General features: G+C 37.4%; 1 protein-coding gene across 1 annotated transcript in view; it reads right to left on the bottom strand.

Moving 5' to 3' along the window:
• Positions 1-1529: 1529 nt before the first annotated feature.
• Positions 1530-25025, bottom strand: part of GFRAL (GDNF family receptor alpha like) — a 78553-nt gene continuing 55057 nt past the window's right edge. The window contains exons 7-9 of the mRNA XM_007516522.2: positions 5715-5810; positions 5564-5633; positions 1530-1714 (exon numbers count right to left, since the gene is read on the bottom strand). Of these exons, the coding sequence (XP_007516584.1) occupies positions 1630-1714; positions 5564-5633; positions 5715-5810 (251 nt within the window). The 3' untranslated portion in view covers positions 1530-1629. The remainder of the gene's footprint in view (positions 1715-5563; positions 5634-5714; positions 5811-25025) is intronic.

Here is a 25025-nt window from a genome sequence, read left to right on the forward strand (position 1 = left end):
AACCTATTGGACTACATCAAATTACAAAGCTTATGCACAGCAAAAGAAACCACTACCCAAACCAAAAGACCCCTCACAGAATGGGAGAAGATCTTTTCATGCCATACATCAGACAAGAGGCTAATAACCTAAATATATAAAGAGCTTGCCAAAATCAAGAACAAGAAAACAAGAAACCCTATCCAAAAATGGGGGAAGGACATGGACAGAATATTCACCACAGAAAAGTTTCAAAAGGCTGAGAAACACATGAAAAAATGCTCCAAGTCTTTGATTGTCAGAGAAATGCAAATAAAAACAACAATGAGAGACCACCTCACTCCTGTGAGAATGTCATACATCAGAAAAGGTAACAGCAACAAATGATGGAGAGTTTGTGGTGTCAAAGGAACTCTCCTGCACTGCTGGTGAAAATGGAAATTGGTCCAACCTCTGTGGAGAACAGTCAGGAGAACTCTCAGAAGGCTAGAAATGGACCTACCCTATGATCCTGCAATTCCTCTCCTCGGGATATATCCTAAGGAACCCAACACACCCATCCAAAAAGATCTTTGTACAAATATGTTCTTGGCAGCACAATTTGTAATAGCCAAAACCTGGAAGCAACCCAGGTGCCCAACAACAGATGAGTGGCTGAACAAGTTGTGATATATATATATATATATTACTCAGCTATAAAAATGGTGACTTCACTGTTTTCAGTGGATGGACCTTGAAAAATTCATGTTAAGTGAAATAAGTCAGAAACAGAAGTTATGATCCCACTCTCAAGCAGAAGTTGAAAAAGAAGATCAGAAGAGAAACCACAAGTAGAACCTGAACTGAAATTAGCTTGTTGCACCAAAGTAAAAGAATCTGGGGTTGGGGGAGGAGAATAAAGGTCTAAAAAGAATGATAGAGGACCTAGTAAGTGTTGCATTGTTATATGGAAAACTGGGAAATGTTATGCATGTACAAACTATTGTATTTACTGTTGAATGTAAAACATTAATTTCCCAATAAAAATTTAAAAAACTGATTTAGAAATAAAATAAATCTTACTGAAATTAACTTTTTAAACAATGCAGTTTTCTTATATCTTTATTGTTATTAAATAAAGACATGCAGTTAAATAAGGAAAATTCAACTGTAAATTACAAGAATTTAAAGGTATTTTTTGTAATAATCTGACATTATTCATCTAACAAAAATATATAGAACGTATAAGTCAATGCTTATGACTTATCCAGTGACTTTTAAATAGATAAACAATAAACATACTGGATATTTTATTAGCATTTTCTTTGCCAAGTTAATTAGAACTTGATACAATGAACCCTTCCTAACATTAATATGTCATTTCATGATATAACTAATTAGTATTATATGAATACAAATTTATCAAGAAGTATATTATACAGATTGTGACTTAAGATAACCCATTTCTTTTCAAGATAGACTTGAATTCTATATCATTGTAACAAATGATAACAATGTATATTTTAATAAGAAAAATAAATTTTACATCATGCTATGTTACTTTACATTATTATATTTTGTGATCCAATATCACCCTAAAATCCATTGTAACATTATACTCATTGATGAAAGATTAGAAATTCTGTTGATTGTCTAGAAAAGTAATTATTGTTAATAATCTGTGACTCGAATCTGAAATCCTCTGGGTATCTGAACTGGTGAGCGATCTCTTGTTTGACTTGATATTTTAGACATTCTACATAAAAAAGTAAAATTAAAAGTTAGAAATATGTCATTTTAAGATTTTTTCTAATGTATTTATTTACATATTATAGGATGGTTTCTGAGCATGAAGACGTGAAATAGCAGTTTCTAACTGTAAAGTCACAAAAACAGAATGTTCTTTGGTGCTTTGGAGAAGCAGCGTCCACTTAACTGGGATTTCCAAATATTAAGAAAAGCAACCTTTCTTTTTTTTCAAAAACATCATTGCTTAATTAATGGTATTTTTTTTTTTTACTACCAGGTTATTTCTGGCTCAATGCTTACATAAAATTCTACTAGACCTGGTGGCCATATTTTCCTGTCTTTCATTTTTTTTCTGAAACAGAGAGAGGGAGGGAGACAGAGAGAGAGAGAGAGAGAGAGAGAGAGAGGGAGAAAGAGAGGGAGAAGTAGAGAAGAGAGAGAGAGAGATACCTATATCACTGCTCCTCTGCTTGTGAAGTTAGTACTCTGTCAGCGGAGCCCAGGGACTTGTGTACTATACTGGGTACACTACCACATGACACTGAGGACTTTTAATTTAGTATAATAAAAACAAATGATAAAACATCTTTACTGAAGGTACCACAAATATTAACTCTAATTATCAACAGAATGGCAATCATCCTTCTTTCATTAAGGATGAATTATTTTTCTTCAATTGTGATAACATAACTTTATTATTAGTTTTTTTTCTTGATATGATAATCTTTTACTTTTGTCATTTACCTAATTGTGTGTTTGAATCTTTCAGATTAAGGGATTCTAATTTTAGATTATGCAGAAAATAAAAGTGAAATAATAGTATAAATTATTTGATTTAAAATACATATCACAGTAAATCTGTTATTTTTAATTAAGTTATTTTTAATTTGTTAGGACAAAGAGAAATTGAAAGGGGAAGGGGAGATAAAAGAGAAAAAAAGAGACCCCTGTAGTTCTGCTTCACTGTTTGCAAAGCTTCCTCCCTGCATGTGGAGACTGGGAGGGAGCTTTAACTCATGTCCCTTCACATGGTAACATGTCTACTCAACTGAATTCAGCCTGCTTGGCCTCCAAATTCATTAATTTTGTTTACAGCACATGCATCGACATAGTATATATAGTAATATATCTTCCTATTTGGGTGAGAAGACAATGAAATTATATCTAATAAGTTGATAAATGGAGAATTTTGAATAACATTTTTTTAAACTATGGGACGAAAATAACCTGTAAAATATCCTTGGACTTGTTTGAAAGATGTAAATTGTATACAATAAGTGTGTAGCAAGAAATAAACCTGATGATGAGTTTCTCTCTCCACATCCTCTCCAACACTTCTCTTTTTTTGTTATATTGACGGAGCCCATTATTACAGGTGTGAGGAGGAATCTCAATGTGATTTTAATTTGCATTTCTCTAATGATGAGTGAACTGGAGAAACTACTACACTGCTGGTCAAAATGCAAATTGGTGCAGCCACTATTCAGAAACAGTATGTAGAAACCTTAAACAAATGCAACATGGACATATCTGATGATTCAGCAATTCCATGTGTAGGCATATACCCAAAAGTTATAATTACACTAATTCAAAGGGATACATACATACCCATGTTCATAGCAGCTTTATTCTCAGTAGCAAAAACTTGGAAACAACCAAAATGCCCTTTGATAGATGACTGGATAAAAATGTTATGGGACATATACTCAGTGGAATATTATTCAGGGAAAAAAAAGATGATATTGTGTCCTTTGGGGAAAAGTGGGTGGAATTGGAGAAGATTATTCTTAGTTAACAAGTAACAGTTTGGTACCTCACTATTTTGTTATAATACTGATGAGAAAAAAAAAGAGTCCTCATTTGATTACTGTTTACTGTTTATGTAGAGTTTGTATTCTCCATTGTGTGGTGAGTTTTCTCTAGGTACTCTAGTTCCCTCCAACATCTTTAAGATGTGTACCTTAAGTTAATTTCTGTGTGTCACTTGTCCCAGTGTGAAAAAATGTACACTTGTGATATTCAGTGTTAGTGTGTCTTGTCCAGGGATGGCTCTGGTCTGAGCTTCCAGAACAAGCCAGCAACAACACTGAGCTAAAATAAAACAGTTTGGAAAATGAGTATGTGTATGCATACTCACTACTATTGAATATTAGAAGTGTTTTGGTATCTATTTAGAACTTGAAAATGAGAACAGAAGTGAAAACACTAAGCAGAACTTGGACTGGAGTTATTGTATTGCACCAAAGCAAAAGACTCTGGGGTGGTGGGGAGTGTTCAGGTCCCAGAGGATTACGGAAGGGGACCTGTGGTGGTAGTGGTGGTGGTGGTGGTGGTGGAAGGCAGTTAGACAGTTATATGAAACACTGAGAAATGTTACACATGTAGAAACTACTGTATTTTACTGTCAACTGTAAACCATTAATTCCCCCAATAAAGAAAAAAATGAAAAAAAAATGTGCGATGAAGCTTTGTGAATAGGAATAATGTGTTGGGAACATAACTCTTGTTTATACCAATTAGCTTGTAGTAAAATTGATTTTCTTTTATGACTTTTCACTTAAATTTTTGGACATCTATGAACAACATAAAGTGAGCAATTAAGTATTTAAGCTGGCATATTTAGCTGGCACTGTGTTTTAAAATAAATAAATTTGAATGTCTATAGGAAGAGCATATACTTATCATGTGTCCAAACTGTTGGCACTGCCATATATCTCCCCACTTAAGTCTTCCTCTTCTTCTTTTTATTGTGTTATTTTGAGGTCTGGTAGTCAAAACATGTATGTCTGAGATTTCTAGAAAGATAATATGTGTACATGCTTTGTGTAGTTTACTTAATCTTCCTCTCTGAGTGTCAGCAGAGAAATATGCATTATATATGCTCCTCTGTAGGTCCTTTACTAATATACATATATATATATATAATTTGTATTGCATATTACATGTCATAGTCATGTTATTATATAGTGATAGATATATTTATGGCAATGAGTGATAAAAATCTATAATTTTGTATAATGAACATCACTGGTATTTATTTTTTAGGATATGCAAGAAAATGCATAGGAATTTAGCTCTGCAAATGAAAAAAATAAGTAAAACAAGTTAAACCCTAGGCATTTAGTAATCTAGAAACTGATGTATCCCTAAGCTTAAGTCTTATATGTCAGCTAGAGCACTACTACATCAGAACCGTGAAAACAGTCAAGGGAATAAGATTGAAAGGAGAACATTAAATGTTAAGTCTTGGGGCTCTGGCTTATAATGATGGAAAATGACCAAAGTGGGGAGTGAGAGTGCTTGGTAGACACCTGTCACAGGAAGATGAGAAATTATACCCGTGTGTCAAAAACCATTTCACCCCAATAAAATGATAAAAATAAGAGTGATCATTAGTCTTTCTAAAGTGATTCTGTGAGGTATTACTAAATTTCTCTTTTACTAGCTGTATATTGAAATTGAAAAAATTCAAGAACATATGTGAAATAGGAGTGAAATGTAAATCTTCATGTGAACATAAACTGTATGAAGTACAAGAATTGAATGAGTAATGTAGCAAAGTTCAGTGTGAATTTTATAGGAAAAAAAGGAAATGATTGCTAATAGTAATTAAGCTGCTTAATCGCTAAAAAGTAAAAAAAAAATGATAGCAGCTAAACTGGGAGAAACATTCATATATACTTGGAAAACTGCAGTATTAAAAAATTATTCTATGATCACATTTTCTTTGTGTGTGTCTGTATATATATATATATATATATATATATATATACAGGCTAAGAAATGTTTACTTACATGTACCTCATACAAATATATATATTTTTAATTCTGAAAATTATGAATAAGATTCAGTTACCTTAACTTTAGGATAATCAAGAGGACTCCACAGGTGACTGTCATGCACATGATTGCATAGATAACTTCGCCTAAAACAAACAAAATTTAAGTTTATTGTATTCTTTAAAAAATAAATAATAATAAATGTTATATAGAACTGATTAACTGACCATTGAAGAGGGAATGAAATTCACTTCGATTGATTTTCTCTTCATGTTTTTCATTATGCAACATAATATCTTTGACATTAGACAGGGTAGGATAATCTGAAAGAAAATAAAATTAAAATATATAAAGTCATATATTAACTTTACTCAGTGTGTATGTGTGCACATATAATACTGAATACGTTATAAGAAAGTTATTTGATTTAGAACACTATTTTTACAAAATCAGAGCCTATTTCAATGAAGGTAGGCATAGTTTTCATAAACTAAAGACTATTTTTTTCTAATGATATTTAGAAATATACATTATATAAGATAGTTTACTGTACACATATACAGACTATAATTACAAAGTGGACACTTTATAATACTCAGTGTGATATGGGTAAATATTCCCCCTTTTAATGAATGCTTTTTTAATGTGCTTTTGGTGATATTCAGTTCTTTAATATCTAATATATATCTATATCTGTATTTGTATCTATATCTAATCTATATATGTTATTTATTCCCTTTTGTTGTCCTTCTTTTATTGTTGTAGCTATTATTGATATTGTTGTTGTTGGATAGGACAGAGAGAAATGGAGAGAGGAGGGGTAGACAGAGAGGGAGAGAGAAAGATAGACACCTGCAGACCTGCTTCACCACCTGTGAAGTGACTCCCCTGCTGGTGGGAGGATCCTTCCACAGGTCCTTGTGCTTTGTGCCACTTGTGCTTAATCTACTTAGTTACCGCCCGACTCCCATATATATATGATTTTTTCCCCCTTAACTAGAACAATAGTGGTGCTGGGACTTTTGGTACTCAGGCTTGAAAGTCTTTTTGCTCACCATTATGTTGTTTCCCCAGCCTTATGACTTCTTGTAACAGAGGACTCCTAAGCCAATCATTCTGTTCACCCCTCCACACAAATCTTTGATTATTTCCTTTATTCTCCCCCCTCCCCTTTAGTCCCTTCATTTCCTATTGTTTTTACCTATTTCTGTTTCACTTAAAGGATACTCCTGACTACATTGTGACCCTCATCTTCTGACTATGTATTGTTGAACACATTTCCAATTCTCATAATTCAGAAAACAGGAAGATGAGATTCTTAAAAGTAAATGATAGCATTATTGTGGGTGAATTTAACTATTATGAGTGATTTAATAGTGGCCCCAAGATTATAAAACTACACGGTATAGATCTGCATTGTCCTCACTCACCCAACGATAACTACCACAGTTCTCACAAAGTCCTTAGTTTACTTCCGTATTTTTTTTCCCTCAAGCTTGTGTGCTTTGTATTTCAGCTCTCTAGATTCCTCATATGAGTGAAACTATCTGGTAGTTTTATGGTAGTAGACTTTTGTTAAAAAAATGAAAAGTCAAGTCATGCATAATTTTGACACAATTCAATAAAATATGAATATTAAATATGCCGATAGCCAAGTAACTAATTTTTTAATGATGATAACAGATGAATCCCGAGTCTTGAAAAATAAAAAATGAAAATTAGATAAAATCTTAGTTTGAGAGAAACTTTATTGTCCTCCACTATGGGTTTTCATGAATTTTGATGATTAGAAGTCTAAGTGCCAGGAGAGGTTTTGGCTTTTAAGAGATGAATATTTCAAATAATTGAATATTATCATTGATGATATGTAGTGACAATAGACTCTAAGCAGGAAAGGCAATGAGGAGATATGTTACCCAGAGTTTTATTCGGTCTTCTTCATCCACAGGACTGCTGTTTTTCAGAAGTCAACTCTTTGGAAGCTAAAGCTTGAAGTCAACGTTAGAAATCATCAGTTGAAAGTACAGAAGACATACTCTTTCAGATTAGTGTCAAATCTCCCAGGATGAGGTCAGGAGAAACAGCTTCTAAAAGTTATAGAAGTCTGTATTTTGTTGCTAGAAAATTTGTGTCTGACTCTTAAACAGCTAAGTTGTCTTTTGCAAAAATTTTAAATCCCTAAACATATATCAAAAATTTATAGAAGTCTAACTTTGGAAATTTAGGAAAAACATCAACTTCTTATAAATGCAAAAGTAATATAGAGGGCACTTGTAAAATGTTTAACTTTTGTGGTGATAATATTTCTTATCCATTATTGTGTTAGAATTGGAAAAGTGAGTTGTTTTAAATAATACAGTTTTTAGGTAGTGGCCCTCCTTTTTGGAAAAATTAATTTTAATTAACTCGAATATACTGACTTTTTGTGAGAAAGTATCATGAAATTTTATATTGAAATCAATTCAAAATACATAGGATAAATAGTTTGGCTTTAATACATTCTATAACATTAAAACATTTAAAATTACATTTTATAATATTTTATCTAGATTATTGACCTAAGTGTAAATATGTGATATACACTGGTTATTTATTTGAATAATGCTAGTTTTCATTTAAGAAATTCTCTACCTAAGTACATGTAATGAAGTTGATAACACAATTCTTTGTGTAAGAACAAAGCATATTACTTTTACAAATCATGTTATGTTATAGATCTATAGTTGTATAAAGTAATTATAAAACATTCACCTAGCAAACTTTAGAAAGAATTGTCTCATGCACTAAATATTACTCACATGGAACTCATTAACAAAGTTATAATAGATCAATGACAGAAACGTTAGCTAATGATCCCAGTGAAATTTTTAATGTGTCTAGCAATCACTCCACAATCTTAAATATTGCACCCTAGGAGGATAACAAATATCAGTTAGAGAGATTAATGTAACAGAGGGTTTCTTGGCTACTGAGGCCCACTGGCGATTCTTCCCGCCTTTTATAAACAATGAGGGTTACAGTGTTTTATAACCATGAAATTAAAGTCAGCAGAGCTAATAACCAACCTCAGTCCCACACCATCTGCTATATTTATAGATAAACACTGTCAGTGACTTGTTTATCTTAACGCTTCCTCTAGAGGAATTAAATACTTTTTGGAACCACATTGTAAAATCCCTGTACATTTGACGGGGAATCAAGATTAATTTCACCCTTACATTAAGAGAAAATTTAAAGAATATTCTTCCCAGATGAGTTATGGAGATATATTGTTCTCTATCTAAACCTTTGTGCAGTGGCTACAAACTAACGGAGACTGAAGCTCTACTTTGCGTAATTTATACAACAAGGAAAATGCACTGCAACAAAAAAATGTGATCAGAAAACATATATTGACTTAAAAATAAATAGCGGAGCTGGGAAGAAAAGGGAGAGTACTAGTACACAGGACGTGCAAAAGAAAGGTCTCAGGTTTGATCTCCAGCACTACCACCAAGAGCTGATTAGAACTTCGGTAAAAAAAAAAAAATCATAATGAAAATATTTAATGTCAGAATACTTGAAACAGAAACTGTACATCAAATTTTTCAAGTCTTGCACTACAATTTAAATTAAAACATAATAGGAGGATCTACATTGAAGGAAAATGTTGATATAGTGAGTATTTTAAAAGAATGTTGCAGCTAGTTTTGAACTGCATTATACAACATAGTTAAACATTTATTGTCTGTTTTGGGGGTGTTTAAATAAAGTAGTATCCATACCATGCTTTGTACTAGTAAAAATGAAAATTCAAGATGCTCTTTATGCATAGTCAAATGATTGTTGCTATTTATCAACTTTGATCTATTAATATTTTAATTTGACTATCATGATTTCCTATGAAGATATGCAAATCCCCAACTTGTAAATGAGTTTTTAATTATTTCAATTAATTTTAAGGAGTGAAGCATATATCATGGGTTTGCTTCAATTAGTGTATAAAAGAAAGTCTCTTTCTTTCTTTCTTTCTTTCTTTCTTTCTTTCTTTCTTCCCTTTCATTGCCCTTGTTGTAGTTGTTGTTGTTATTGATGTCGTTGTTGTTAGATAGGACAGAGAGAAATGAAGAGAGGGGAAGACAGAGAAGGGGAGAGAAAGACAGACACCTGAAGACCTGCTGTACCGCCTGTGAAGGGACTCCCCTGAAGGCAGGGAGCTGGGGGCTCGAACTGGGATCCTTAGGCTGGTCTTTGTGCTTTGCGCTTATGTGAGCTCAACCCGCTGCACTTCCACCTGACTCCTGGCTAAATGAATTTTTATCCATATAGAGGACATATTTGGTGATTATGGTGAGTCTCAAATACACTACTGGAATACACCAGCTATTCTATTATTTTCCTTGTTGGTTTCCATAAAAAAATAAAACTGAAATAGCAATTGATATGCAAATTATGCTATCTCTGTTAACTATATGAGTTTCATAGTTATCAATATAGCATTATTGTTTTATAAGACAATGATTTTAAACCAATATTCTATCACCTGTATGTTTAGGTTTCCCTCTGCAGGTAGGGGCCAGGGGCTTGAACCCTGGTTCTAATACCTGTACTTCATTAAGTGAGTCACTGCCAGCCTCCATCTTAAATTTTAACACTCTTATTTTTATAAGTTGGCTAAAATTCATAATGAGAGAGGTGAAATACAATCTCTAAAGCATCTGAAATGCTTCCCATATGACTGTAGGATAATCCAACTTGCACACACCTCTGAAATATGTTCATCATTTTCAATGTAGTCAAATAAATCAACCACATCAACTTTGCTATTTAAGGGAACATTGTTAAAGCTAATGATGCAATTTTCTAAGGTGGTTATTTTACATTATAATATAAGTATTAACTTTATTTTTTGCTATTAAGTACGTTAAGTGTTAAGTTAGGAACCTACGTAAGCTTTTCAGGGTATTTATCAAGTAAAGACCATACACAAAATAGTGGTAACTTTAAAATCATACTTAGTTGTTTCTGTGACTACTGTAATCTATGTCTATTTCAATCTAATCTGAGTCTTAGATGAAAATATACTGTAACTGTACTATGTAAAAACTGCTTATATCTGGAATGAGTTTAATGGAAGAAAATGTTCCCCAAAATCAAAGAATAATTTTCCCAAGAATTATAAGAACAGCAGGAAACTGTTATGAGAGGCCAATGTAAAATCATCATCATCATCATCATCATCATAATTTTCACTATATATTATCAATGTCATGAGTTTATGCTTTCATATGTAGATTTTTTAATGTACAGAATGTTTTTATGATAAGGTTCATGCAATAATGCCATTAATATTTCAGATAGCCTTCTGATGTCTCAATTTGGAATTAAATGATTCTTTAAAGTCTTTTCTCTTATAGATGTATAAAACTTCATTTAACTATTGTATACACCCCCTCCCCCCCAGACAGATTGAAAACACCAGGGGAAAAGAGCTAGGGAAATATTAGAAAAGAGAAACATTTTGGAGAAACTTTATAATCATATGGAAAAGAGGTAATTCAGAATTTTCTGTCAGCTATAGAGTTTTAAAATGAAGACTAATTGGGGCCAGGTGGTGGTATACCTAGTTGAGTACACATTACAATGTGAAAAGACTCAGGTTCAATCCTTCAGTCCTCACTTTCAGAAAGGAAGTTTCACTAGCAGTGAAGCATACTATAGTTGTATTTTTCTCTCTCCCTACTAACCTTCCCTCTCTGACTTACTGATTTATCAAATAAATATTTAAAAATATTTTGAAAGGTGGTCGGGAAGTAGCGCAGTGGGTTAAGCACAAGGACCGGCTCAAGGATCCTGGTTTGAGCCCCTGGCTCCCCACCTGCAGGGAAGTCGCTTCACAGGCGGTGAAGCAGATGTCTATCTTTCTCTCCCCCTCTTCTTTCCTCTCTCCACTTCTCTCAGTCCTGTCCAACAAAGATGACATCATCATCAACAACAACAATAATAACAACAACAATAAAACAAGGGCAACAAAAGGCGGGGAAAGGCAAAGCAATTTTTTAAATAAAAGTAAAATGAAGAATAATTACAGAATTAATTTATAATACATAAATTTGTAAATATTAGAGAGATAGATGAAGATAAAGTATGACACATACATTGATACTTCTCCTTAGATAACAGCTTCTTGAGAAAAAGCTCTGTTATCTAATTTATATCAATATAGCTATCACCATGTTATGTCTGCATATATTATCCAGAGTTCTACATATATTACTAATGATCAAAAAAGCATATATTATCCATGTTTTCATTTGAAATAGTAAATATGTCACTTTGTAATGACATATGTTATTTCTTTTTTATCTTTTTCTTTTAATTTTTATATTATCTTTGTTTATTAATTGAATAGAGACAGCCAGAAATCAAGAAGGAAAGGAATGATAGAGCGGGAGAGAGAAAGAGAGACACCTGCAACAGTGCTTCACCACTCACAAAGCTTTCTTCCTGCATGTGGGGACCTGGGGCCCAAACCTGTATCCTTGGCACATTGTAACATGTGCACTCAACCAGCACTGCCCGACCCCTTTTCTTATCATTAGTATACACTAGCCTAGGATTTTAACACTTCCTCAGATATTACTACCATTCATTATAATTTAAATTAATGATTAACTGCCATATTACAATACATATAGTTACCTGAGCAACAAAAAAAGATGCTAATAGTCTATTTTACTTGGCAATTAATTTTATCATTTTAATTTGTTTACTAATGACCAAAGAGTAAAAGGTTTTGTCAGTGGATTAAGATATCTATGAAAAAATAATTTTGATGATTTCCTTGATCTCTGCTTTTCTTATTTGTTAGTTGAGTCTAGATATACCTGTTTGTAAGGTTTTAAGAGGATAAAAAATAAAACTAGTGGTCAGCCAGTGACACATCTGTTAGAGCACACTTATTACAAATAATGAAGAACTGGGTTCAAATTCCTGGCCTCCACTTGCAGCCTGAAGCTTCACGAGCAGTTAAGCAGTGAAGCACTATAGTAGTTGTCTCTCGGTCTCCCTCACTCTCTACTTCCCCTTTCCCTATCAATTTCTCTGTCCAATTTCTCACTGTTTTTCTATCTCTGTAGAATAAACAAACACAGAGAGGCAGGCTGGGAGTATGGATCACCCAGTCAATGCCCATGTTCAGCTGGGAAGCAATTACAGAAGCCAGACCTTCCACCTTCTGCAACCCACAGTGACCTTGGGTCCATGCTCCCAGAGGGATAAAGAATAGGAAAACTATCAGGGGAGGGGATGAGATACAGAGTTCTGGTGGTGGGAATCATGTGGAGTTGTACCACTCTTCTTCTATGGTTTTGTTAATGTCTCCTTTTAAAAATATTATTTAAAAAATAGTAATAATAATAAATAGTGGTTCTGGGAGTCAGGCGGTAGTGCAGCAGGTTGAGTGCAGGTGTTACAAAGTGCAAGAACCAGCGTAAGGATCCCAGTTTGGGCCTCCAGCTCTCCACCTGCAGGGGAGTCGCTTCACAAGGGATGAAGCAGGTCTGCAGGTATCTATCTTTCTCTCCCCCTTTTTGTCTTACCCTTCTCTCTCCATTTCTCTCTGTCCTAACAACGATGACATCAGTAACAACAACAATAATAACTACAAGAAAACAAGGGTAAGAACAGGGAATAAATAAATAAATAAATAAATATTGAAAAAATTAGTGGTTCTTTCCCTCCATCCCTATGTCCCTTCTCCCCTATCCTTCAGTAAGATCTTTTAAATCATAGTTATCAGACTAAATCCCTCTATTCTCTCTTTCAGAAACCTGACTTCAAGTGGGCACTGCAAACTTGAGTTTGTTAGAACTCTAAGCTGTTTTCTGGGAAATATTATTTGTACAGTACGTTTATGTATTAGGCATATAATATATACCATAACTAAAATACTTTAGAACATTCATGACTAGACAAAACAAAATATAAATATTTTTTGCTACAAGTGTTCTCAGGAGTTTTACTGTATGAGAGAAGATTATTTTACTATTACTACTATGGGATCTATCTGTAAATCCATAAACATGACCTTGGAAAATATAGATAAGTGTGTTTAATAGAAAATAAAGTTCTGACAGTCATGAAATGTTCATTTACTTTGCTAAACAGAAAATCAGAAAACAGTATACTGAAAATATTTTGTTTCTATAAACGAAGGCACTAATTTCCTTTTTTAAAAAACCCATACTAAAAAGCACCTGACATAACAACTTTTCTTTATCATCTTCTTCTTCTTTATCCCTAGGAGTCAAGCATATTTTTCACACTATGTTTTGAAAGATTCCTGATCTCACAAAAGCTACTTCTATTGCTCCTTAGAGAGGTTCTGCCAAATAAGCTGCTGCTGTTCTTCAAATTCCTGACTAGTCCTCGTAGGACATGGAAGACTTAGAACAGCACTCTACTTAGGGGGCCCATCCAGTGGTAAGAGGAGTTCATGGATAATTTATACTTAAACTTGTCAATTACAAATGTTCAAAGGAACATGTAGCACAAACCACCTTATTTGTACTCAAGTAAGACATTTCAGTCAAACAAAGCAAAGGTATCACTGTGGCAATCAATGTAGTGATATCTTAGTGGAAGAATACAATGCCTTGCTTCCATGAAGTTCTTGATCTTAAAGATGAAGTTCTTCCATGAGGTTCTTAATCTTAAAGATGAAGGGAATACTGTAAATGAAGCAAGGCAGGAATTAACGAAAATCACTGGGAAGAAAGGTAAACATTTGAGGAGTGGTGGGAAATAAGATTGATTTTCATTGTGGATGTATTTCAAAATCACATGAAGTAGGATTGTGAAGGATGAAAGCAGAAACATAGAAGCCCAATGGATGTCACTTGCACATAAATGTTAACATGATCAAGGTAAAGTTAGGAAATGAGTCATGGTGAATAGATCAATTTGAAGAGAAAACCGGGAAGCTATAAAGCAATTTGGGCATGAGAAGATAAAAACTGAAAATAGCTGCTAGATGCTGGTTTATAGAAGGGGAATACGATTACAAATACATAAATTAGACTTTTAGTGGAAAGCATATGATGTTTAAAGTGCCAACTTTCAGTGAAAGGAGAAAGTTTACTATCTATGATTTCAATTTCTTACATCTAGACTTTGGCCTGAAAATAAATTGGTCAAAAAAGTGAGCATCAATAGTATATGCTAGTTAGTTTATTTTTATTGCCGTGAGGGTTATTATTGGAATTCGGTACCTGAAAGACTAATCCTCCACTCTCAGTGATCATTTTTCCCCTTCCACCTTCTTTTCTTTTCCTTTTTTCCTCTCTTCCTTCCTTCCTTCCTTTCCCTTCCTTCCTGCCTTCCTTCTCCTTCCTCCTTCCCTTCCTTCTTTCCCCTCCCTCCCTTCATTTGCCTTCCTTTCCTTTCCTTTCCTTTCCTTTCCTTTCCTTTCCTTTCCTTTCCTTTCCTTTCCTTTCCTTTCCTTTCCTTTCCTTTCCTTTCCTTTCCTTTCCTTTCCTTTCCTTCCTACCCCTTCCTCCCTCCCTTCTTTCCCCTCCCTCCCTCCCTTCCTCCCTCCCTCCCTCCCTTCCTTCCTTCCTTTTTCCCCTCACCTTCCATCCCTCCCCTCCCTTCCTCCCTCCCATCCTTCTTTCCTTCCTTCGCTTCCTCCCTCCATTCCTTCTTTCTCCTCCCTCCCTTCTTTCTCTTTCCTTTCCTTTCCTTTCCTTTCCTTTCCTTTCCTTTCCTTTCCTTTCCTTTCCTTCCTTCCACTTCCTCCCTTCCTTCTTTTCCCTCCCTCCCTTCCTTCCTTCCTTCCTTCCTTCCTTCCTTCCTTCCTTCCTTCTTTCCCTCCTCTTCCATGCTTCCCCTTCCTTCCTTCCTTCCTTCCTTCCTTCCTTCCTTCCTTCTTTCCTTCCTTCCTTGCTTCCTCCCTCCCTTCCTTTTTAATTCCTCCCTCCCTTCCTTCTCTTGCCTCCCTTCCTTCCTTCTTTCCTCCCTTCCTTCTTTCCTTCCTTCCTTCCTTCCTTCCTTCCCTTCCTCCCTCCCTTCCTCCTTTCCTTTCCTTTCCTTTCCTTTCCTTTCCTTTCCTTTCCTTTCCTTTCCTTTCCTTTCCTTCCCTTCCCTTCCCTCCCCTCCCCTCCCCTCCCCTCCCCTCCCCTCCCCTCCCTTTCCTTTCCTTTCCTTTCCTTTCCTTCCTACCCCTTCCTCCCTCCCTTCTTTCCCCTCCCTCCCTCCCTTCCTTCCTCCCTTCCTCCCTCCCTCCCTCCCTCCCTTCCTTCCTTCCTTCCTTCCTTCCTTTTTCCCCTCACCTTCCATCCCTCCCCTCCCTTCCTCCCTCCCTCCCTCCCTCCCATCCTTCCTTCCTTCCTTCCTTCCTTCGCTTCCTCCCTCCATTCCTTCTTTCTCCTCCCTCCCTTCTCTTTCCTTTCCTTTCCTTTCCTTCCTTCCTTCCACTTCCTCCCTTCCTTCTTTTCCCTCCCTCCCTCCCTCCCTCCCTCCCTCCCTCCCTCCCTTCCTTCCTTCCTTCTTTCCCTCCTCTTCCATGCTTCCCCTTCCTTCCTTCCTTCCTTCCTTCCTTCCTTCCTTCTTTCCTTCCTTCCTTGCTTCCTCCCTCCCTTCTTTTTTTAATTCCTCCCTCCCTTCCTTCTCTTGCCTCCCTTCCTTCCTTCTTTCCTCCTTTCCTTCCTTCCTTCCTTCCTTCCTTCCTTCCCTTCCTCCCTCCCTTCCTCCTTTCCTTTCCTTTCCTTTCCTTTCCTTTCCTTCCTTCCCCTTCCTCCCTCCCTTCCTTTTTTCCCTTCCCTCCCTCCCTCCCTTCCTTCTCCTTCTCCTTCCTCTCCTCTCCTCTCTCTTTTCCTTTCCTCTCCTCTCGTCTCCTCTCGTCTCCTCTCGTCTCCTCTCGTCTCCTCTCGTCTCCTCTCCTCTCCTCTCCTCTCCTCTCCTTTCCCCTTCCTTCCCTTCTTTCCCTTCCTTCCCTTCCTTCTCTCCCTTCCCTTCCCTTCCCTTCCCTTCCCTTCCCTTCCCTTCCCTTCCCTTCCCTTCCCTTCCCTTCCCTTCCCTTCCCTTCCCTCCCCTCCCCTCCCCTCCCCTCCCCTCCCCTCCCCTCCCCTCCCCTTCCCTTCCCTTCCCTTCCCTTCCCTTCCCTTCCCTTCCCTTCCCTTCCCTTCCCTTCCCTTCCCTTCTCTCCCTTCCCTTCCCTTCTCTCCCTTCCCTTCCCTTCCCTTCCCTTCCCTTCCCTTCCCTTCCCTTCCCTTCCCTTCCCTTCCCCTTCATTCCCTTCCCTTCCCCTTCCCTTCCCTTCCCTTCCCTTCCCTTCCCTTCCCTTCCCTTCCCTTCCCTTCCCTTCCCTTCCCTTCCCTTCCCTTCCCTTCCCCTTCATTCCCTTCCCTTCCCTTCCCTTCCCTTCCCTTCCCTTCCCTTCCCTTCCCTTCCCTTCCCTCCCCTCCCCTCCCCTCCCCTTCCCTTCCCTTCCCTTCCCTTCCCTTCCCTTCCCTTCCCTTCCCTTCCCTTCCCTTCCCTTCCCTTCCCTTCCCTTCCTTCCTTCCTTCCTTCCTTCCTTCCTTCCTTCCTTCTTTCTTTCCCTCCCCTTCCATCATTCCCCTTTTTTCTTCCTTCCTTCCTTCCTTCCTCCCTCCCTCCCTTCCTTCCTGCCTTCCATCCTTCCTTCCCTTCCTCCCTCTATTCCTTCTTTTTCCCTTCCTCCCTTCTTTCCTCCCTCCCTTCCTTCCTTCCTTCCTTCCTTCCTTCCTTCCTTCCTTCCTTCCTTCCTTCCTTCCTTTTTTCTTTTTATTTGATAGGATAGAGAGAAATTCAGAGGGGAAGGGGAATATAGGGAGATAAAAAGAGCGACTGATACCTGTAGACTGCTTCACCACTAATTAAGTTTCTTACCTGGATCCTTGTGCATGGCAGTGTGTGTGCTCAATTGGATTGGCCACATCCTGGCCCCCAACATATGCTATTTTAAGTAGAAGTTAAAGAGTGATTACATTATTTATTCTTTGTCTCTACCATGAGAATGGAATGCTCCAAATGGTGACTAAATCTTGGCCTGGGTATAAAAGAGCAAGAGCTTAGTAGTTCACACATTTTTGCATTCCACATAATGCAATATAAATCATTGTTTTTATAAATTATTGAAGTTTGGAAGTAATATGTAACTGTAAAACTTAGGAAACACTGAATAATTTAGGTGTGACAATATACCACAAATGAGAATTGTTGACAAATGGGAAGCACATAGCAAATATTAACATTTAATTTTCCCTTTTATGTCTGTTAACTGAATTGATGGTAGAGTAAGAAGTAAACTTTTTGAGTAAAAGTCAAAGATGATAAAAGAAAATAAATTTGGAGATTGGTAGACTATTGAAAATCAGAAATAATTGAAGCTATTAGTCAATGTTTTCCATCTCATTTGAGATATATGTCATGAAATTAGAAGGGAATTAATTGTTCTCTCCTTATCTGCTATGCAGCAGAGTTATTTAAAATTAACTTTATTCTATCTCTCTTATCTCACAATCTTGATTATTAAATAACTAATAAAAATAAAAAATAACTTTATTCTCAGAATTAAGTATGAGATATAAAATTGTTACATTCCACCATTTAAGATATACCTGATTAATTAGTGCTACCTTGTTTTTATTCATAAGTAACTTTAGGGCATATTACAATTCAAGATATTAAGACCTTACAAATATGAATTTTCAAGGGCTGGCTGATGGTGCACCTGGTTAAGCACACACATTACCATATGAAGGACCCGGGTTCAAGTGCTAGGCTCCCACTTGCAGGGGGTAAGCTTCTCTATCTGTGAAACAATGTTGCAGGTGTCTCTTTCTTCTATCTCCTCCACCCCTATAAATTTCTCTCTGTATTATCAAATATAAAATAAATATGGAGTTTCTAGTTGTCTTTTTTATTGTCACTAGTGTTATCACTGGTGATCAACAACTGTATAAAGAACCCACTGCTCCTAGACCTCTTTTTTTTCTCCTTTTTTCCTTTCCTTTCCTTTCCTTTCCTTTCCTTTCCTTTCCTTTCCTTTCCTTTCCTTTCCTTTCCTTTCCTTTCCTTTCCTTTCCTTTCCTCTCCTCTCCTCTCCTCTCCTCTCCTCTCCTCTCCTCTCCTCTCCTCTCCTCTCCTCTCCTCTCCTCTCCTCTCCTCTCCTCTCCTCTCCTCTCCTCTCCTCTCCTCTCCTTCCCTCCTCTCCCTTCCCCTCTGCCCTCTTCTCCCCTCCCCTTCCCCTTCTCTCCCCTCTCCTCTCCATCCTTCCCCTTCTCTCCCCTCTCCTCTCCACCCTTCCCCTTCCCTCCCCTCTCCTCTCCTTTCCTTTTCCTCTCTTCCTCCCTCCCTTCCTTCCTTCCTACCTTCCTACCTTCCTTCCTTCTTTCCTTCCATCTTTCCTTCTTTCTTTCTTTTTTTTTTTTAATACAGAGTGAAATTGTCAGGGACTGGGGAAGTAAGAAAGACAGACAGAGATAGAGAGAGTGAGTTACAACACTGCTTCACTGCTTATGACCAACCCCCCCAGCTCTGCCCCCCCCATCTTCAGTGAGGGGGAGATTGAAGGGGCCATGCTCTAGTCTTGAGCATGGTAATGTGTGCACTCTACTGGACACTGCAACCCTGGCACCTTTCCAATAGTCTTGTTCCTTTACATAAACATATCAAAATATGAAGTTTAAAAATAAAACTAAGCTTTGAGTAAATACAGACAACAGAGTAGACTGATGAACATATAGCATTGTGGAAAGAGGCTAAATTTTTATCACAAACCCAGATTCAAGTCTTCAGTCTAAAATTTGCTAAATGTATGATTTGAAATATATTTTTTCAAAAGCTATTCATACTGCATCTTCCAATTCTAGTCAATGAGGATGACAGTTCTCTTAATTACCATACTATGAGGGTAAAATGAGACAGACCACATATTTTGCAGTCAATAGAAGATATGGCTTTTTCATTAGATAACTAGTTTTGGACTGGAGAGATAGCTAACTGGGTAGTGTGTCTGCAGTGGCCATATATGTGATCCAGGTTCCCCCTTTTTTCACTCTTAGTATTATATTTAGAAAGAATTGTTGGAACATGTGCAAAGTATTGTACAGTCAACATACATTGCCAAGTTTTATCATTTTTCTTACATAGATGTATAGGATGATGTCTTGGAATATGAAGTGACTCTGACCATAGCTGTGACTTATCACTTTGGATAGGTGTGTTTCTTTCCTTTAGATATATCCCAAGGATCAGAATTGCCAGGTCATAGGGTAGGTCCATTTGCAGTGTTCTGAGAAGTCTCCAGACTTTTCCATAGGGGTTGAATTGATTTGCATTTTCACCAGCAGTGTAGAAGGGTTCCTTTTTATCTGCATACTCACCAACACTTGTTGCCACCGTCTTTTCTTTTTTTTTATTTATTTAAAAAAGGAGACATTAACAAAACCATAGGATAAGAGGGATACAACTCCACACAATTCCCACCACCAGATCTCCATATCCCCTCCCCTCCCCTGATAGTTTTCCTATTATTTAACCCTCTGGGAGTATGGACCCAAAGTCATTGGGGAATGCAGAAGGTGGAAGGTCTGGCTTCTGTAATTGCTTCCCTGATGAACATGGGCATTGACTGGCCGATCCATACTCCCAGCCTGCCTCTCTCTTTCTCTAGTAGGGTAGGTCTTTGGGTAAGCAGAGCTCCAGGACACACTGGTGAGACTGATTGTCCAGGGAAGTCTGGGCCTGTAGCTGTACTGTTTTTTTTTTTTTTCTCTGAGCCTGAAATCTGATATACAGGTGGATCCAAGTTATTGTCTGGGGAGGTGATGTCATAGCTGGGAAAGGGACCAGAAAGCTGGATCAGGGAAGAGAGTATTTCCCTAATATGGAGAAGGTGTATAAATATTGTTGACTGTAAACCCCATCAATTTGATTTGGTCTGGGGCCTATATTCAGCTTAGGAGCCTATGTGACCTCTGCATCCCTCTAGATCTGAGCTCACATTCTGTGGTCATGAGTAGGAACATTCCAAGCTGTCGCAATATCAAGACCCATCTTCCTCAGGTGTAGCATAGAGTATGTTGTCCTTCCTGCTTTTGGAGGATGGAACATTCTCTACCTTTGTTGATCCAAGTTGTGGACAAGGTCCTATTGGGGGCCCACAAAGGGGACTTTTTGTTGTTCCCGAGATAGATGACCTGTTACAAAGGAGACAGGGATTTATTTGAGGTTTAGGCCCATCATGTCTGTTTGGGAATCTCAGGACTCCCTGAATAGGGCCCCAGCTGATGAGGTGGCCTGATAGTGACTAAAGAGTCATCATTAAAGTATGCCAGACTCTTGCCCTTATTCAGCTTGTGCAGTCCTTGCTTTGCTCAGGTTAACTTTGGAGTGAGTGAGAGAACTTTAATAGGAAGTAGGTGAGAAGGATATCTAAGTCTAATTAGACACTATTTCATTAAGAAATTTATATTGACTCACTGCAGACTATTGTGTACTTTTGCTTTCAGGTATATATTGCTCCCTAGTGTATGTATATGTGTGAACATATGCTTTATCTCATGGGACCTGGTCTATATCTAGGTTTTGGGACTTTGTTAGGAGGTGAACCACCCGGAATGGAATTAGAGAATACTATGAAAGGAATGGTCTCATCTGAGTAATGGAGCTGAAGGGTTGTCATTACACATCTGAAGTCTCTGGACGCAGTCTGAAGTGAAGCATGCTGAGGTGGCACTTGCACTGGTTAGGTTGGGATTGGCGGATGCAGTATCATTTAGTATGCATTGAGAGAAGCATGCAGGAAAGTGAGCCCTATCCTAGAGGTTCCAGTAGTGGGAGAAATATTGGCTCTATAGAGGAGAGTTAAGAAGACAATAGATAGTTATTTTTATAATCACATTATTTGGTAATTGGGTTAACTTTGAAAAACCCTTTGTTAGAATTTGCTGTATAATACCCAACATCACCATAATTTACGTACTTTGACATTATTTGTATATAGCTGTGCCATCAGTTGCTTCTGTTCTCCCTGCTCTAGGCTTTTGAGAGAGTCAACATATCAAAGACTCAGCCTATGTATTAAAAAGACTCAGTCTGTGCTGGTGCTCACATGAGGTGGCTCCAACAGGGAGGGGGCTAAGCCTCCAACCCTCCCTCACTAGTTCTAGTGACTGCGTGAAATAGAAGGAGGCATTGGGAGATATTCTGGTATGAACATCCATTTATTTGGAGAGGGGCACAGGCTTTTATACTGAGTTAAAAAAGAACATTTTTCATATATGTCAGAAATTACAGGTTTCTTAAAGGTCAGCTTGCCCTCATGGTAGGGAGTTGGTATGACAAGAACTGATGAGACATAAAGGTCAAGACAGTTAGATTCCATGATGCAGGCAAGTTAATTATCCAAAAGTATTTGAGAAAAGCATAGGGGTTAAAACAGTAACAGTGAGGTAGCGAAGGAGAAAAGCAAAACTTGATGTAAATCACAGATATCAAAGAACACAAGGAAATAGAATATGGGGTCTCACTGCCGGGGTACTGGCAGGGGTGTATGATAGGGTGTGTTCTCGTATATGATCAAAAGGTCAAGTTATAGTGAATGTGTGAATTTTGAATGAACTTTGAAGCAAGCAGCCACTTAGTCTGCTAGCAAGAGAATGAACTAATTATGAGAGGTAGTAGGCATTCTGTGAGCTTGAGAGACTAACAAGGAGAAATTGAGTCTGGGAGACCTTTCCCCTTGGCTTATCTCTATAAGGAGAGAAGCTAACAAGTGTTAGATGGGTGTCTTTCCAGAACTCCATTCAAGGATGGGAGAGCTCCCCAAAGCTCTATCAAGCTTTCCCATAGTTCCACAAGTCTGTGCTTTAAAAATTTTGAGGCATATAATCAATTTTCCCCTCTCATATTAACTAAATAATTATTTATATGACTACAAATTAATAGGAGTGTACATAAATACCATTCCCTCCACTGAAAGACTGTGTTTCACACCAGACCCCCCTCCCCAAACTCTGGGAAGCCTAATATCCACCCTCACCCTCAACCCAGGGTTTTTTACTTTGGTGCCCTACTCCAAATTTAGTCAAATCCTGCTTTTAGTTTACCTTTCTGTTCTTCTTTTTCAACTTCTTTTGATGAGTGGGCTCATACTCATCTTTATCTTTCTGACTTAGCTCAGTTAACATAATTCCTTCCATCGCCATCCAAGATGGGTCAGAGAAGGTGGGTTTGTTGTTCTTAATAGCTGCATAGTATTCCATTGTGTATATATACCACAGCTATCTCAGCCACTCATCTGTTGTTGGGCACCTGGGTTGCTTCCAGGTTTTAGCTATCATGAATTGTGCTGCTATGAACATAGGTGCACAAATATATTTTTTGTTGGGTGTTAGGAGTCCTTGGATTATATCACCAGGAGAGGAATTACTGGATCATATGGAAGGTCCATGTCTAGCCTTGTGAGAGTTCTCCAGACTCCTCTCCAGAAAGGCTGGACCAATTTACATTCCCACAAGCAGTGCAGAAGGGTTCCTCTGTCCCCACAGCCTCTCTAGCATTTGTTGCTGCTGTCCTTTTTGATGTATGCCATTCTCACAGGGGTAAGGTGTTATCTAAATGTTGTCTTTATTTGCATTTCTCTGACAATCAGTAACCTGGACCAGTTTTTCATGTTTGTTTGCCTTTTGGATCTCCTCTGAAGTGAATGTCTTGTTCATATCCTGCCCATTTTTGGATGGCGTCATTTGCTTTTTTGCTGCTTAAGTTTGCTGAGCTCTTTGTATATTTTGGTGATTAGCCTCTTGTCTGATGTATGGCATGTGAAGATCTCCCATTTTGTGAGGGATCTCCTTGTTTGTGTGATAGTTTCTTTGGCTGTGCAGAAGCTTTTCAATTTGATGTAGTCCCATTGATTTGTTTATTCTTTAGTCTTCCTCACAATTCGGTTTGTATCATCAAAGATGTCTTCGAGGTTTAGGTGGGAAAGTGTTCCACCAATGTTTTCCTCTAAGTATTTGATAACTTCTGGTCTAACATCCATGTCCTTGATCCTTTTTGAGTTGATTTCTGTTTCTGGTGAAATAAGGTGGTTCAATTTCATTCTTCTGCATGTTTCAACCTAGTTTTCCCAGCACCATTTATTGAAGAGAGCCTCCTTCCTCCATTTAATATTTTGGGCCCCCTTATCAAAGATTAGATGTCCATAGGTGTGAGGGGTTAGTTCTGGGCGTTCAATTCTGTTCCACTGGTCTGTATGTCTATTTTTGTTCCAGTACCAGACTGTTTTGATGATGATGGACATATAATACAGTTTGAGATCTGGGAGAGTGATGCCTACATTTCTGTTTCTTTTCCTCAAGATGGTTTTGGCAATTCTGGGTGTTTTCTGGTTCCAGATAAATGACTTCAGTTTATGATATATTCTCTTAAAGAAGCTTGGTGGAACTTTAATGGGCATTGTGTTAAATTTGTATATGGCCTTGGGGAGAATATTCATTTTGATGATATTAATTCTTCCAATCCATGAGCATGGGATATCTTTCCATTTCTTGGTATCAGTTTCTATTTCCTTGAATAGTGACTCATATTTTTCAGTATACAAGTTTTTCACTTCTTTGGTTAGCTTTATTCTTCGGTATTTTATTGATTTTGCTGCAACAGTGAATGGGTATGATTTCTGGATGTTTTCTTCAGATTTAGTGTTAGCATAAAGAAATGCCACTGATTATTATACATTGATTTTGTAGCCTGACACCTTGATATACTGCCTGATAACTTCCAGTAGTTTTCTGCTGAATTCTTTAGGTTTTTCTATGTATAATATCATATCATCTGCAAATAGTGAGAGCTTGACTTCTTCCCTTCCAATCTGTATTCCTTTGATTTTTTTTTCTTGCCTGATTGATATGGCAAGAACTTCTAATACTATGTTGAAGAGTAATGGTGATAGTGGACAGTCCTGTCTAGTCCCCAATCTGATGGAGAATGCTTTCAGATTCTGTCCATTGAGTATGATGTTGGCTGTAGGTTTGCTATATATGGACTCTACTATCTTGAGGAATTTCCCATCTATACCCATTTTTTAGTGCTTTGAGCATGATGGGTGTTGGATTTTGTCAAAGGCTTTCTCTGCATCTATTGAGATAATAATGTAGTGTTTGGTTTTGCTTTTATTGATGTGGTGAATGACATTTTTTGACTTAGGTATGTTGAACCAGCCTTGCATTCCTGGGATAAATCCCACTTGGTCATGATGAACAATCTTTTTCATAAACTGCTGTATCTGGTTGGCCAGGATCTTGTTTAATATTTTGGCATCTATGTTCATCAGAGATATTGGTCTGTAGTTTTCCTTTTTTGTTTTGTCCCTATCTGCTTTTAGTATCAGGGTGATATTGGTTTCATAGATGGTGGAAGGGAGTGTTCCTGTTTCTTCAATCTTTTGGAAGAGCTTTAGAAGTACAGGTATAAACTATTTCCTGGAAATTTTGTAGAATTCATTTGTGAATCCATCAGGTCCAGGAATTTTG

Source organism: Erinaceus europaeus, chromosome 4, assembly GCF_950295315.1.
Source record: "Erinaceus europaeus chromosome 4, mEriEur2.1, whole genome shotgun sequence".
Classification (NCBI taxonomy): Eukaryota; Metazoa; Chordata; class Mammalia; order Eulipotyphla; family Erinaceidae; genus Erinaceus; species Erinaceus europaeus.